Source organism: Heptranchias perlo, chromosome 2, assembly GCF_035084215.1.
Source record: "Heptranchias perlo isolate sHepPer1 chromosome 2, sHepPer1.hap1, whole genome shotgun sequence".
NCBI lineage: Eukaryota > Metazoa > Chordata > Chondrichthyes > Hexanchiformes > Hexanchidae > Heptranchias > Heptranchias perlo.
This window is the reverse complement of record NC_090326.1, coordinates 93434607-93450456: the sequence shown is the minus strand read 5'-3', so window position 1 is coordinate 93450456 and position 15850 is coordinate 93434607. Positions and strand designations below refer to the sequence as shown.

At 43.7% G+C, this 15850-nt stretch overlaps 1 protein-coding gene and 1 long non-coding RNA gene across 9 annotated transcripts in view; one reads left to right on the top strand and one right to left on the bottom strand.

The window, feature by feature from the left end:
- Positions 1–9822, bottom strand: part of LOC137341306 (uncharacterized) — a 30863-nt gene extending 21041 nt beyond the window's left edge. Inside the window, exon 1 of the long non-coding RNA XR_010967003.1 lies at positions 9684–9822. This is a non-coding gene — a long non-coding RNA (uncharacterized lncRNA). The remainder of the gene's footprint in view (positions 1–9683) is intronic.
- ppp1r9a (protein phosphatase 1, regulatory subunit 9A) overlaps positions 1–15850 on the top strand; it is a 371465-nt gene that overhangs the window by 327340 nt on the left and 28275 nt on the right. For 7 of the 8 annotated variants that reach the window (XM_068004352.1, XM_068004343.1, XM_068004329.1 and 4 more), the window contains 2 exons: positions 6718–6916; positions 12105–12149. In XM_068004352.1, coding sequence (XP_067860453.1) covers positions 6718–6916; positions 12105–12149 — 244 coding nt within the window. The remainder of the gene's footprint in view (positions 1–6717; positions 6917–12104; positions 12150–15850) is intronic. The other variant, XM_068004336.1, reaches the window with a different exon arrangement.

Below are 15850 nucleotides of genomic sequence, written 5' to 3'. Positions count from 1 at the left end.
ATTAATATTTCTTTTTTAAAAAATTCTGGTAATCAGCAAAACATTATTTTTCAATATAATCACTTATTAGTAACTGCCTCTGCTGTTAATCCAAGAAGAAGGCAAATCTAAGTGAAACTCTTTCTGTTCAAAGTATTCCTTTAATTTCTGAAATAAAACAATGTATTTTGAGTTTTTTCTTAAAAGAAATATTGACATTCTCAACTGCTGAGAAGCACTCAAGGTTGGGCCTTCCCTCCTTTCCAAGATACTTCATGATGTCACTGACAGGAAGTATTCCAGAGTTGCTCGATTGCAATTAGCATGACAACTACTTTAGACCAACCTGAGCAGGAGTCCAGAGTCACAGGATCAATTAAACCATACTACTGGCTAAGTGATCTCAGGATTACTACCAGAGCCACGTGCTAGTGAGTATAGGAACAGGAAAATAGACCGGATGAATGCGTGGCTGCAGGGATGGTGTAGGAGGGAGGGATTTAGATTCCTGGGACATTGGGACGGGTTCTGGGGAAAGTGGGACTTGTACAAGCGGGACGGGTTACACCCGAGCAGGACCGGGACCAATATCCTCGCGGGGGTGTTTGCTAGTGCTGTTGGGGAAGATTTAAACTAGAGTGGCAGGGGGATGGGAACCTTAGCGGGGAGTCAGAAGGGAGTAAAGTTGAGAGCAGGAAGAGAGGGGAAGACCCAGGGGAAATTACAATACAAATAGTACAAACAGTTGTTCAAGAACAAGTGAAAGGGAAAAGTATAGAGCAGCAGGAAGAAAGTGTACTTTAGACACTACAGATAAAGTGAAAACTAGAAGGTGTAAGGCGATTAACCCAGCATCAAAGCTGAATGTCAGGCTAAGAGTTCTATATACAAATGCACGGAGTATAAGGAATAAATTAAATGAACTACAGGTTCAAATTCAAATTAGAGGGTATGACATGATAGCTATTACTGAGACATGGCTGCAGGATGGTCAGGATTGGGAACTAAATATACCAGGTTATAAGGTCTACAGGAGAGACAGGGAAAATGGAAGAGAGGGAGGAGTAGCCTTAATGATTAGAGAGGAAATCACTTCAATGATAAAGGAGGATATAACGAGAGGTAAGCAGCCAACAGAGACCTTATGGGTTGAATTGAGAAATAGGAAAAGATCTAAGACTATAGTGGGAATTGTGTATAGGACCCCTGGCAGCAGCTCTGAGGTGCTAGATTGTATAAATGCAGAGATTAGACAAGCGTGTAAGAAAGGCGTAGTAATCCTAATGGGGTACTTTAACTTTCACATAGATTGGGAAAAGCAGACGAGCAACTGTCAAAGGTAGTGAATTTCTTGAGTGTGTTCGGGATAGTTTTCTACAGCAGTATGTCCTAGAGGCAACAAGGGGGCAAGCCATACTAGATTTAGTAATGAGTAATGAACCAGATTTAGTTAACGGCTTAACTGTATGCGAACATCTATCCAATAGCGATCATAACATGATTGAATTCAATGTAGTGTTTGAAAGGGAAAAAAGTGAGTCAGCTGCTAAGATTCTAGACTTGGGTAAGGCCAACTTCAATGGGATGAGACAGAGACTGTCCACAGTAAACTGGGTAAATCTGTTAATGGGTAAAACGACTGATGATCAGTGGGAAATGTTTAAAGAAACATTTAACGTGATACAGAATCGGTTTATACCCCTGAGGGGCAAGAACTCTACTTGCCAAAAAAAAACATCCATGGACAACTAAAGAGGTAAGGGACAGTTTAAGACATAAGGAAGGGGCATACAAAAAGGCAAAAAAATGGCACAGATCCTGGCGAATGGGAAAGATACAAAGATCAACAAAGGGTCACAAAACAGATAGTAAGAGCTACAAAAAGAGAGTATGAAAAGAAACTTGCAAGGGATATTAAAACCAATACGAAGAACTTTTATAGTTATATTAGGAAAAAGAGCGTGGTCAGGAGCAGTGTTGGCCCCTTAAAAACTGAAAGTTGGGATATTGTCATTGACAATGGGGAAATGGCGGACATGTTGAACAATTACTTTGCGTCAGTATTTACAGTAGAAAAAGAGGATAGCATGCCGGAACTCCCAAGAAAACTAATATTGAATCGGGGACAGGGACTCGATAAAATTAATATAAGCAAAGCAACAGTAATGAAGAAAATAATAGCACTAAAGAGTGACAAATCCCCAGGTTTCCATCCCAGGGTTTTAAAGGACGTAGGTGAGCACATTGCAGATGCCCTAACTATAATCTTTCAAAGTTCTCTAGATTCAGGAACTGTCCCTCTGGATTGGAAAATTGCACGTCACTCCGCTTTTTAAGAAAGGAGAGAGAGGGAAACCAGGGAATTCTAGACCAGTTAGCCTAACATCTGTTGTGGGGAAAATGCTGGAGTCTGTAATTAAGGATAGAGTGACTGAACACCTCGAGAATTTTCAGTTAATCAGAGAGAGCCAGCATGGATTTGTGAAAGGTAGGTCGTGCCTGACAAACCTGATTGAATTTTTTGAAGAGGTGACTAAAGTAGTGAACAGGGGAATGTCAATGGATGTTATTTATATGGACCTCCAGAAGGCATTTGATAAGGTCCCACATAAGAGACTGTTAGCTAAGCTAGAAGCCCATGGAATCGAGGGAAAAGTACAGACTTGGTTGAGCGAAAGGCGACAGAGAGTAGGGATAATGGGTAGGTACTCACATTGGCAGGATGTGACGAGTGGAGACCCGCAGGGATCTGTCTTGGGGCCTCAATTATTCACAATATTTATTAATGACTTAGATGAAGGCATAGAAAGTCTCATATCTGAGTTTGCCAATGACACAAAGATTGGTGGCATTGTAAGCAGTGTAGATGAAAACATAAAATTACAAAGCGATATTGATAGATTAGGTGAATGGGCAAAACTGTGGCAAATGGAATTCAATGTAGACAAATATGAGGTCATCCACTTTGGATCAAAAAAGGATAGAACAGGATACTTTCTAAATGGTAAAAAGTTAAAAACAGTGGATATCCAAAGGGACTTAGGGGTTCAGGTACATAGATCATTGAAGTGTCATGAACAGGTGCAGAAAATAATCAAGAAGGCGAATGGAATGCTGGCCTTTATATCTAGAGGACTGGAGTACAAGGGGTCAGAAGTTATGCTGCAGCTATACAAAACCCTGGTTAGACTGCACCTGGAGTACTGTGAGCAGTTCTGGGCACCGCACCTTCGGAAGGCCATATTGGCCTTGGAGGGAGTGCAGCGAGGGTTTACTAGAATGATACCCGGACTTCAAGGGTTAAGTTACGAGGAGAGATTGCACAAATTGGGGTTGTATTCTCTGGAGTTTCAAAGATTAAGGGGTGATCTGATTGAAGTTTATAAGATATTAAGGCGAAAGGATAGGGTGGATAGAGAGAAACTATTTCCGCTGGTTGGGTATTTTAGGAGTAGGGGGCACAGTCTAAAAATTAGAGCCAAACCTTTCAGGAGCGAGATTAGAAAACATTTCTACACACAAAGGGTTGTAGAAGTTTGGAACTCCCTTCCGCAAACGGCAATTGATACTAGCTCAATTGCTAAATTTAAATCTGAGATAGATAGCTTTTTGGCAATCAAAGGTATTAAGGGATATGGGCCAATGGCAGGTATATGGAGTTAGATCACAGATCAGCCATGATCTTATCAAATGACGGAGCAGGCACGAGGGGCTGAAATTCCTGCTCCTGTTCCTGTGTTCCTAAGTGCTCTCCAACCCCAAATAGCAGTGCTACTTCCCAGGATCTGGCAGCCAATCCAAGATTACTGCTCCCATTGCTTGCAATGGAGCCATTCCATGATGTTTCCTATCATTGATGTCATGGAGCTACGAAGCTGAGAGTATGGGCTGATCGCGGCAACTGAGAAAAACTTTTTTTAAGATACTTTGAACAAATTTTGGTGAGCACTTTATTTTTCTCTATAAAATAGGAGACAGTACTTTGAATAAACGTTCTCCCCTTTAAATTTGAATATTGTTGCACATCAGCAACATGGACTACATTAACAAGCCCAGATTTTCTGCTATTGGCATTGTTTAGACTCAAATGGAAATGGGCTGTTTGCATCCAATATTCCAAAGTCAGTTCTTTATGAAGGGGACGTCATGTCTGACAAATTTGCTTGAGTTCTTTGAGGACATAACGTACAGGGTGGATAAAGGGAAACCAGTGGACGTAGTGTATTTTGACTTCCAGAAGGCATTCGACAAGGTGCCACATAAAAGATTATTGCTCAAGATAAAGAATCACTGGATTGGGGGTAATATTCTGGCATGGGTGGAGGATTGGTTATCTAACAGGAAGCAGAGAGTCGGGATAAATGGTTCATTCTCGGACTGGCAACCAGTAGCCAGTGGTGTTCCGCAGGGGTCGGTGCTGGGTCCCCAACTCTTCACAATCTATATTAACGATTTGGAGGAGGGGACCGAGTGTAACATATCAAAGTTTGCAGATGATACAAAGATGGGAGGGAAAGTAGAGAGTGAGGAGGACATAAAAAACCTACAAGGGCATATAGACAGGCTGGGTGAGTGGGCGGAGATTTGGCAGATGCAATACAATGTTGGAAAATTTGAGGTTATGCACTTTGGCAGGAAAAATCAGAGAGCAAGTTATTATCTTAATGGCGAGAAACTGGAAAGTACTGCAGTACAAAGGGATCTGGGGGTCCGAGTGCAAGAAGATCAAAAAGTTAGTATGCAGGTGCAGCAGGTGATCAAGAAGGCCAACGGAATGTTGGCTTTTATTGCTCGGGGGATAGAATATAAAAACAGGGAGGTATTGCTGCAGTTATATAAGGTATTGGTGAGACCGCACCTGGAATACTGCATACAGTTTTGGTCTCCATACTTAAGAAAAGACGTACTTGCTCTCGAGGCAGTACAAAGAAGGTTCACTCGGTTAATCCCGGGGATGAGGGGGTGGACATATGAGGAGAGGTTGAGTAGATTGGGACTCTACTCATTGGAGTTCAGAAGAATGAGAGGCGATCTTATTGAAACATATAAGATTGTGAAGGGGCTTGATCGGGTGGATGCGGTAAGGATGTTCCCAAGGATGGGTGAAACTAGAACTAGGGGGCATAATCTTAGAATAAGGGGCTGCTCTTTCAAAACTGAGATGAGGAGAAACTTCTTCACTCAGAGGGTAGTAGGTCTGTGGAATTTGCTGCCCCAGGAAGCTGTGGAAGCTACATCATTAAATAAATTTAAAACAGAAATAGACAGTTTCCTAGAAGTAAAGGGAATTAGAGGTTATGGGGAGCGGGCAGGAAATTGGACATGAATGAAGATTTGAGGTTAGGATCAGATCAGCCATTATCTTATTGAATGGCGGAGCAGGCTCGAGGGGCCGATTGGCCTGCTCCTGCTCCTATTTCTTATGTTCTTATATTAGTTCCTTTTGATGGCTTTAGGTGTGGATTTGAACAGATGCTAAGAACACAGTAATTGTGGGAGCGGAAAACTGTGTCTAAGTGGAGTTTAGAGGGAAAGACACAATTAAAGACGAGTGTTAGACTGAGGGACAAAAATTCTGAAAGCCTTTGGAAAGGCTCAGAAATATCTCAATCCATTAGCAGCCTTTACCAAGGTTGAAGGGGGAGGGGCCTTCGACATGACAGGCAAAAATTAAGGGAAAGGAAATCTAAAGAGCAGGCATGAATCTGCAGGCAAGTGACGAAACAACCCAGCACTTCACCTCCTGTTTGATGATTACAGAAGTGGCGCTAGTGCTGCGAGGAGAGTGGCTCTTTATGCTACGCGGTGACAGCATCCCTATAGCGTGCCTGCAAGGAGGTGGAGCCAAGTTTAAGGCCACAGCTAACCATTGCTGTCTTTCGGTGTGCCGCCCATGTGCTGCATAGTATCCTGGAACTGTAGCTCTATGCTGACCCAGACCCAGTGAAGACAGTTCACACAGTGATTACCAGATAGTTGTACTAGGGCCTGCAAAATACAATCGTTGGGCATCTCAGTGGGTGTGACCAATCAGGGTATTTTGCCTGCTGATCAATCTGACATGCCTTCTTTCATGCCATGCCACTGAGAACATGACTGTAACTGGGGCACTTCTGATTAACAGTTCAACATTACGGTTAGTCAGGCATCCATATATGGTGCCATCGGAACTGTTGTCGCAGCTTCCTCTGGGATGAGGAGCCTCTGCATCCACTAATTACCAAAGTGAGGTCTGGCCATCTCTGTCATCAGATGCAAGGATCTTGGCAGGTGGGCACAGAGTATTTCTCATGCAATCTGACTTGCCTGGCAAATATCTTCCTTCTCCTCTTCAGACACGTCAGATAGGGAGATTACTATTGGGGAAACCCATTGGTACCAGTAATAGTGCTGAGAGAGGGGAACATTTCAAACAGTTGGTTCATGAGAACTTTGGTGCCAGTAGAAAAATATTGACAAAAACAATCAAAAATTGGTTGAATTATCAAGGATTCAATTTACTTCCCTAGATTTTTTAAATCAGCTGCTACCACAGCTGATTCCCTAGCAACACTGAAGACTTGGTGTCGTGCACATCCAAATGTTGGGAAATGGCCTGCAGAATAGACACCTCTTATCTGTAACTAAAACAGTAGAGTGCAGTATTAATTGGAGAGGGGGTACTTTTTGCTGATGCTTTAGAAAATACCAATAGTCATGGATGCCTGCTATCATAACACTTTGTACTTGTATTGGCAGGATCTCCAAGGATACACTGGAAAGCTCGGCAAGCAACATTTCAGTGGGAGAACCATCCTCCACCATCCCACCATGTGTACTTTTATCCTGGTTTGGAGAAAGCGCTAGAGGATACAACTCTTCCAGTAATCTACCATCCCCAAGCAGCTCAACAGAACCATCTTCTGAGAGCCTAAGCCCAGAAAAGCATAGATTTAAGGTAATTTGCTGCTTATTTTGTGTGTTTGAAACAGGAGATAAAGAGAACATATTACTGAGTCTTATTGATCAGAGATTAACACTTAATTAGATACATGCATTTATATTGAGTAGGAACGTATAACTATAAAATCTCATCACTTAGCCGATGAAAATTAAAGTGTATTTATAAGTGTAATTATTTGGTCTGGTGGATCAGGTTTATTTTTGGAACGAGGCAAATTATATTGATTACTGATTTCATTAACAAATCCAAATCTGAAGAGAAATCACTCCTCCCCTTCCTTCTGATCAAAAAATATCATTAAAGACGTATTGGGTCAGAATTTCTTAATCCGACTTGTGCTGAAATTTACGTTGAATTCTACACCGATCTTGCCGACAGCAACTTCAAACAAAATTTCCGGGAATCTCATTAGAATATGCCAGAATGTAAAAACCGGTGTAAAACAAATGAAAATCAGCATAAACAATCATAGCCTGAGGAAAGCACGGAATGTACACTATCTTCCTTCTTTAAGTCCCTCTTTATCTTGTTGATGTTAAGAAAATTACCAGTTAAAGCCATCGAACTGTCATTTATGCACATTAAGCGCAGCATATTTAAGAAAATGCAATTGTGGAAGCTTTTCTCTTTTTAATGTAAGATTCTGATGCCACAAAAATGCATTCAAACATAAAGAAAATTCAGTAAGGAAAAAGAAAAGTCATTATAAAATACCAGAAATAGTGGGGGTTAAATTCGGTAGCGCTCACATTAGGCCGGTCCCTCCTGCGCACGAAAGACGAGGTCCGAAGTGCATCCGATATTGGGCCTTGGACCTCATCATCATGAAGCCAGTGCTGCGGGAGGAGGTAAGTACTCCAAATATGGGCCTCTGCTACCACAGGTAAGTACTTGCGCTATGCATCAGGGGTTTGGAAACTGAAGTCTTCATCGGAGGTCAGGGCCCAGTGGGAGAAAGATTGGCGGTTGGGGGTCAGGGCCAGGTGGGAGAGTGATCAGGTTTTGGGGTCGGCTGGGCGAGCGATCAGGGTCAGGGCCAGGTGGGAGAGCAATCGGGGGGGTGGGTGGGTGAGCGATTGGGGGTCAGGGTCGGGTGGGCGAGCAGTCAGGACCGGGGCCGGGTGGGAGAGGGATTGGCGGTCGGGGCCTGGTGGGAGAGCAATCGGGGGTCAGTGCTGGGTGGGAGAGTGATGGGAGGTCGGGGCCAGGTGGGAGAAGGGTCAGGGCTGGGTTGGGAGCATGGTGGGAGAGTGATTGGGGGTCAGGGCCGGGTGGGAGAGGGATTGGGGATCGGGCCCCGGTGGGAGAGCAATCGGAGGTCAGGGCCGGGTCGGAGAGGGACCGGGGGCCGGGGCCGGGTGGAAGAGGGATCGAGGATCGGGGCCTGGTGGGAGAAGAAACAGGAGTCGGGGCCGGGTGGGAGAGTGATCGGAGGTCGGGGCCCGGTGGAAGAATGATTGGGGGTTGGGGCTCTACTTGGTAAGTACTTAACTTTTTTTTATTCAGGCGATCTTTAAAGTTGATTTTCCTGTAGCCTTGGGGCAAACCAATGTTGCAGTAGGGCCCTGAAGCAGGCATTAGGCCCTGTATTTGCATATGCAAATAGGCTAATGCCTACTTCAGATGTGTGTAAAGGATGCCCCTTGTTTGTCCTTTCCCAATACGGTGGGCAGCACACTTCCGGTCGGAAGTGTGCGCATGCTTCCTGCCTGCCAATTTGAGGCCTAAGGCGGCTGCATAGTACCTAAAACATGGGCACTACTCGGCCCAGTTTAACCCCCAGTGACTTTGGGTCCTGCTGCTCCTACAATTTTGGGCATAAATTTATGTCTGTTCTGAACTGGCATGAATGCAGGTAACTAACCTTCTCTGGTCTTTTGCATGGGGCAGAACTTATTTGAATGAGTTAAGTGGGGTTTCAGTGGACGTAACTCAAGTGCAGGGCAAATGATTGAGGAAATTTGTGCATAGCTAGGTTCTGGTGTAAAACCAGTGTAAGTCACTTGCGTGTGAATTTCCTTGGAAAAGCCTGGCGCAACATAGCTCTTATGCAGTTGTTGCACCAAAAAGTATGAAGAAACTCCAGACCTTTATCTTTTTTTTAAAAATTGGTTTAACTGTCTCTTTGACTTGGAAAATCCCTGGGGCTGAAGAGCTGCTAATAAATTCCTGAAGAACTGAAATTGATTTTTGCCAGAAAAGCTTACATAATTTCAAAGTGGATGGCATTAATTTGTTCTTTCAACAGATAGCTTTTTTTAACTGCAATCTGTACATTGAAAATAATGTATGGATATATTTAGCAATCCCACGATCAAAGGGAGATCAAGATTAGGGCTACAATACTGTTGTCCTGACTCTCCATTCCACACTCCTTTTGAATATGGCTCCCTAATGGGAGTGCTGAATTTATCTTGTACTTTCAGGACTGGTGTAAAGCACTACAGCTTTACTTACATGATCAAGAGCAACCAATCAAATTCAAAAATGTGATACAGCAAGGCAATTTCAACATATGAAACTCATGGACAGGAAAGGACCATCTGGTCCATCAAGCCTGTCCCATATAGTCCTGTTGTAACTAAGCATCGTGACCCCCAATGTTTCCCACCCATCAGCAACCACGAAGTCTTCTCTGAGAGATATAAAATAAAATGCTAGGGCAATTCAGGGAAAATCCTCTCCGACCCTCAAAGGCAATCAAAATGGGTTCCAGGAGACCACCATGACCACGAGACACATCATCCAATAATTCACCTACCTTTTGTACATTGTGATATCAGCCTTAACCAGGAACTCGTCCCGCTCCCTTTTGAATGCTTGCAGCAAATTTGCACTCACTGTGTGGGCCAGCAACTTGATCCAAAGGTCAATGACCCTCTGAGAAGAAAAACTTCCTGATATCTGTTTAAAATTCCAAACAGATTGAGAAGTGGCTGAGAGAACTTTGAACTAGTTGGGGCAATATTTAAAACAGTGGCTTATTATTGGGACCAAGGTTCAAATCTAAATAAATGAGTTTGTATTTTTCTCGCCAGCTGGGTATCTGACATGCACGGAAACCCATCACCATGTTTCAGTCTCCAATCCAAACTACTGAGAAACCAACATCTATAGAATTTCTGTTTGCAAATAGAGCGCATAACCTCTCTCCGCTGGGACATACCCCACTTACGTAAGTCCAGAGAGTTTAAGCACAGGTTGGCCATGGTTTAGAGACCCCAGGTTTGCACAGATTAACCAGTAAAATTTCACATCTTACCAGTACAGAACATTGATAAGCTTCCCACTGCTCATCCAGCTAGGACCATTCTAGTAGCTGTGGCATTATATGGACTTGAGTGGGATGAAAAATGAGATGGGTTCCTCTCTTTATTAGGGGTCATAGTTTGGGTAGTTTCATTCCCGTTCTCGCTGGAAATCAGTCTGTGATATAAAATTGCTGTCCTTAATGTTTAATTGACATTGAAATAGTGAGTAGCACTGTCAGACGTGACAAACCTTGGAAGAGATGTTAAATGGAGGCCCATCTGCTTGCTCACAGACTTTAAAGATCCCATGGCACTATTCATAACAAAGAAGGGAAATCTCCCAATGTGCTGGTTAACATTCCTCCTTCAATCACCAACCAAGATAAGTTTAGCTGGTCATTCATCTCAACGCTGTTTGTGGGATCTTCTTATGCACAAAATGCCTCATTTATGTGGATTTGAACCTTGGTCCCAGTAATAAAAGTCACTGACAGAACACAACAACAAGCAATTCCTTGTATGTGAAACATTTTGGGATGTTTCTGAGCAATGTTGTAAAGCACTATATAAATGCAAGCCCATCTTTCTAAAATTCATGGATGTTTAAAATCACTAAGGCACGTGCTTTAAAGAGAAAATTGATTTTGGTCTATAATAGTTATTTTCTGATAATCAAAGGAAAAAGCAGTTGAATAGTATTGAGAAAAAAAAGTATTAAGATAAAATGCATTTTGTTATGAAATGTTATTTCAAATAATTTCCTGAAATGAACATTCATACAATGGAACCTCACTTATTCACCATAATAGAAGGTACTCATCCTCTCCCCCGATGGATAGTAGAATCAGGGGATAAATGTGAGGCCTCCAATACTTAGTTTGGTGCTGAGTTCTAAAGCTTCTTATTGGTCTATTTAGATTATAGAATCAAGTTCCCAGCATGTGCAAATAAGATCAGTATTTTTCCATTTTAAGAATTGGATATTCTGGAAAACAAATGCTGGCAGCCTGACTCCTGCTGGTCTTCTGGAGCTGAAGCCTTGACTACCACAGGTCTCTTGACTTGAGCTAATATCAGAGCTGCAAGGATGTACATTCAACTTTTCTTAAAGGATCAGCAATCCTAAGACTTTGAAAAATCAATTCAGAACACTTTATCTGATTTATGCAAAACTAAGCCATGGCTCCCAAGAATTTTATGACAATTAATCGAGAGTTCAGGTAATGTGAATGTGGATAATCGAGGTTCCACTATATTTCTTGTGTATTATGTAATAAATATACAAAATAAATATGGCGACACAGTTTGCATAGCATTTCAGTCAGCAGTATTACATTTTCCATTTCTTAGCAAAAAAAAGTCACTTCTGCCACACTTACACCTCCCTCTAAGCAACAATATCAGAGAGTTGCTACAAGGGCTGGGAGAAGTGGGAGTACCAGTCCACAAAGCAGCGCTTCTCCAGGAAAGAGTGACCTATATCCGATATTTTTTCTCAGTTATTTGGCTGTTGAATTTGGATAAAGATAAAACCAACCCATGAACTCACTGTGTGGGGAATCATGATCTCATACCCTATCATGCCACTTTGCAATGCGTTGGTTATCAAACTTGCTTTGCTACTGTGCTGCCTTGAGAGGTCTTTTTAAAAAAAATAAACTAAATTATGCTCTGTTGCTAATGAGAAAATAAAATAGCTGATTTTACATATCTAGTCAAGGTGAAAATCATACCCAGTATCAGATTATGCTATATGAGTCATGTTCTGAAGCAACCATGTTCTCCGCCCTACATCAATCCAAGTGCTTTAAATTGGTTATGTGCGGTCTTGTTTTATTGCTTGTGGTTTTAATAAACTTTGTTGTGCAAGTGCACGTAGTATTGTTTATGGCTGAACTCATTTTCATCCCTTTGCTGTTTCTTTCTAACAGACCCACTGGTCATGGCCATCATTCTTCCATTATTCCTATAATGTGGTATGACATTTAGTTTGTGTTGAATTGTTTGTTTATGCTGATCATTACTAATAATTAAACTTGTGGTGGGATATCCTTTGATCTGTTTTAATCAGTTGCATTGAATTTGCATAAAATGTAGCTACTGAAAATATGATAACTACATTTTGGCTTTATAGCTGTTTTCATCAGCAATAATTATAACTGCTTCCAGTTTTGAAATCATGCTAGAATATTTATGTGATCTTGCTGTTCAGTATTTTGTTTCTGTTGTGGGAAGAACTAGTCTGTTTTTCATGGAGTGCGTGATTTAACTTTTAGACTGTGTGCTTATTAGTACTCACTGAAACAAACCAGCTTATTTTGTTTTATTCGTTCATGGGATGTGGGCGTCGCTGGTGAGGCCGGCATTTATTGCCCATCCCTAATTGTCCTTGAGAAGGTGGTGGTGAGCCGCCTTCTTGAACCGCTGCAGTCTGTGTGGTGAAGGTTCTCCCACAGTGCTGTTAGGAAGGGAGTTCCAAGATTTTGACCCAGCGACGATGAAGGAACAGCGATATATTTCCAAGTCAGAATGGTATGTGACTTGGAGGGAAACGTGCAGGTGGTGTTGCTCTCATGTACCTGCTGCTTTTGTCCTTCTAGGTGGTAGAGGTCGCGGGTTTGGGAGGTGCTGTTGAAGAAGCCTTGACGAGTTGCTGCAGTGCATCCCGTGGATGGTACACACTGCAGCCACTGTACGCCGGTGGTGAAGGGAGTGAATATTTAGGGTGGTGGATGGGGTGCCAATCAAGCGGGCTGCTTTGTCCTGGATGGTGTCGAGCTTCTTGAGTGTTGTTGGAGCTGCACTCATCCAGGCAAATGGAGAGTATTCCATCACACTCCTGACTTGTGCCTTGTAGATGGTGGAAAGGCTTGTAGCCACAGTATTTATATGGCTGGTCCAGTTAAGTTTCTGGTCAGTGGTGACCCCCAAGATGATGATGGTAAGGGATTCGGCGATGGTAATGCCGTTGAATGTCGGGAAGGTGGTTAGACTCTCTCTTGTTGGAGATGGTGATTGCCTGGCACTTGTCTGGCACGAATGTTACTTGCCACTTATGAGCCCAAACCTGGATGTTGTCCAGGTCTTGCTGCATGCGGGCTTGAACTGCTTCATTATTTGAGGGGTTGCGAATGGAACTGAACACTGTGCAATCATCAGCGAACATCCCCATTTCTGACCTTATGATGGAGGGAAGGTCATTGATGAAGTAGCTGAAGATGGTTGGGCCTAGGACACTGCCCTAAGGAACTTCTGCAGCAATGCCCAGGGGCTGAGATGATTGGCCTCCAACAACCACTACCATCTTCCTTTGTGCTAGGTATGACTCCAACCACTGGAGAGTTTTCCCCCTGATTCCCATTGACTTCAATTTGACTAGGGCTCCTTGTTGCCACACTCGGTCAAATGCTGCCTTGATGTCAAGGGCAGTCACTCTCACCTCACCTCTGAAATTCAGCTCTTTTTTCCATGTTTGGACCAAGGCTGTAATGAGGTCTGGAGCCGAATGGTTCTGGCGGAACCCAAACTGAGCATCGGTGAGCAGGTTGTTGGTGAGTAAGTGCCGCTTGATAGCACTGTGACGACACCTTCCATCACTTTGCTGATGATTGAGAGTAGACTGATGGGGCGGTAACTGTCCGGATTGTATTTGTCCTGCTTTTTGTGGACAGGACATACCTGGGCAATTTTGCACATTGTCGGGTAGATGCCAGTGTTGTAGCTATACTGGATCAGCTTGGCTAGAGGCGCAGCTAGTTCTGGAGCACAAGTCTTCAGCACTACAGCTGGGATGTTGTCGGGGCCCATAGCCTTTGCTGTATCCAGTGCACTCAGCTGTTTCTTGATACCACGTGGAGTGAATCGAATTGGCTGAAGACTGGCTTCTGTAATGGTGGGGATATCGGGAGGAGGCCGAGATGGATCATCCACTTGGCACTTCTGGCTGAAGATGGTTGCAAATGCTTCAGCTTTGTCTTTTGCACTCACGTGCTGGACTCCGCCATCATTGAAGATGGGATGTTTGCAGAGCCTCCTCCTCCCGTTAGTTGTTTAATTGTCCACCACCATTCATGACTGGATGTGGCAGGACTGCAGAGTTTTGATCTGATCCGTTGGTTGTGGAATTGCTTAGCTCTGTCTATAGCATGTTGCTTCTGCTGTTTAGCATGCATGTAGTCCTGAGTTGTAGCTTCACCAGGTTGGCACCTCATTTTTAGGTACGCCTGGTGCTGCTCCTGGCATGCTCTTCTATACTCCTCATTGAACCACGGTTGATCCCCTGGCTTGCTGGTAATGGTAGAATGAGGAATATGCCGGGCCATGAGGTTACAGATTGTGCTGGAATACAATTCTGCTGCTGTTGATGGCCCACAGCGCCTCATGGATGCCCAGTTTTGAGCTGCTAGATCGGTTCTGAATCTATCCCATTTAGCTCAGTGGTAGTGCCACACAACACGTTGGATGGTGTCCTCAGTGCGAAGATGGGACTTCGTCTCCACGAGGACTGTGCGGTGGTCACTCCTACCAATACTGTCATGGACAGATGCATTTGCGACGGGTAGATTGGTGAGGACGAGGTCAAGTAAGTTTTTCCCTCATGTTGGTTCGCTCACCACCTGCCACAGGCCCAGTCTAGCAGCTATGTCCTTCAGGACTCGGCCAGCTCAGTCAGTAGTGGTGCTACCGAGCCACTCTTGGTGATGGACATTGAAGTCCCCCACCCAGAGTACATTCTGTGCCCTTGCTGCCCTCAGTGCTTCCTCCAAGTGGTGTTCAACATGGTGGAGGACTGATTCATCAGCTGAGGGAGGGTGGTAGGTGGTATTCAGCAGGAGGTTTCCTTGCCCATGTTTAACCTGATGCCATGAGATTTCATGGGATCCAGAGTCAATGTTGAGGACTCCCAGGGCCACTCCCTCCTGACTGTATATCACTGTACCGCCACCTCTGGTCGGTCTGTCCTGTCGGTGGGACAGGACATACCCAGGGATGGTGATGGAAGAGTTTGGGATGTTGGCTGAAAGGTATGATTCTGTGAATATGGCTATGTCAAGCTGTTGCTTGACTAGTCTGTGGGACAGCTCTCCCAATTTTGGCACAAGTCCCCAGATGTTAGTGAGGAGGACTTTTCAGGGTCGACTGGGCTTGGTTTGCCTTTGTCATGTCCGGTGCCTCGTGCTCCGATGCTGGGTGGTCCGTCCGGTTTTATTTTTATTATGACTTTTTTTTGCGAGATTTTTCAACTGAGTGGCTTGCTAGGCCATTTCAGAGGGCAATTAAGAATCAACCACATTGCTATGGGTCTGGAGTCACATATAGGCCAGACCGGGTAAGGAGTGCAGGTTTCCTTCCCTAAAGGGCATTAGTGAACCAAATGGGTTCTTATGACAATCCGGTAGTTTCATGGCCACCGTTACTGATATTGGTATTTTAATTCCAGCTTTTATTTTACTAATTGAATTTAATTAATTGAATTTAAATTCCCCAGCTGCCGTGGTGGGATTTGAACTCATGACTCCGGATTATTAGTCTAGGCCTCTGGATTTACTAGTCCAGTAACATAACCACTATGCATACTCAGATTCATAGGACTTCGTCTAAAGGTTTCAACTGAAGAAGGTGACGGAATTAAGGACCGAAGCACGTAATTGTTGATGAGAGCCAAAAAAGGATTGCT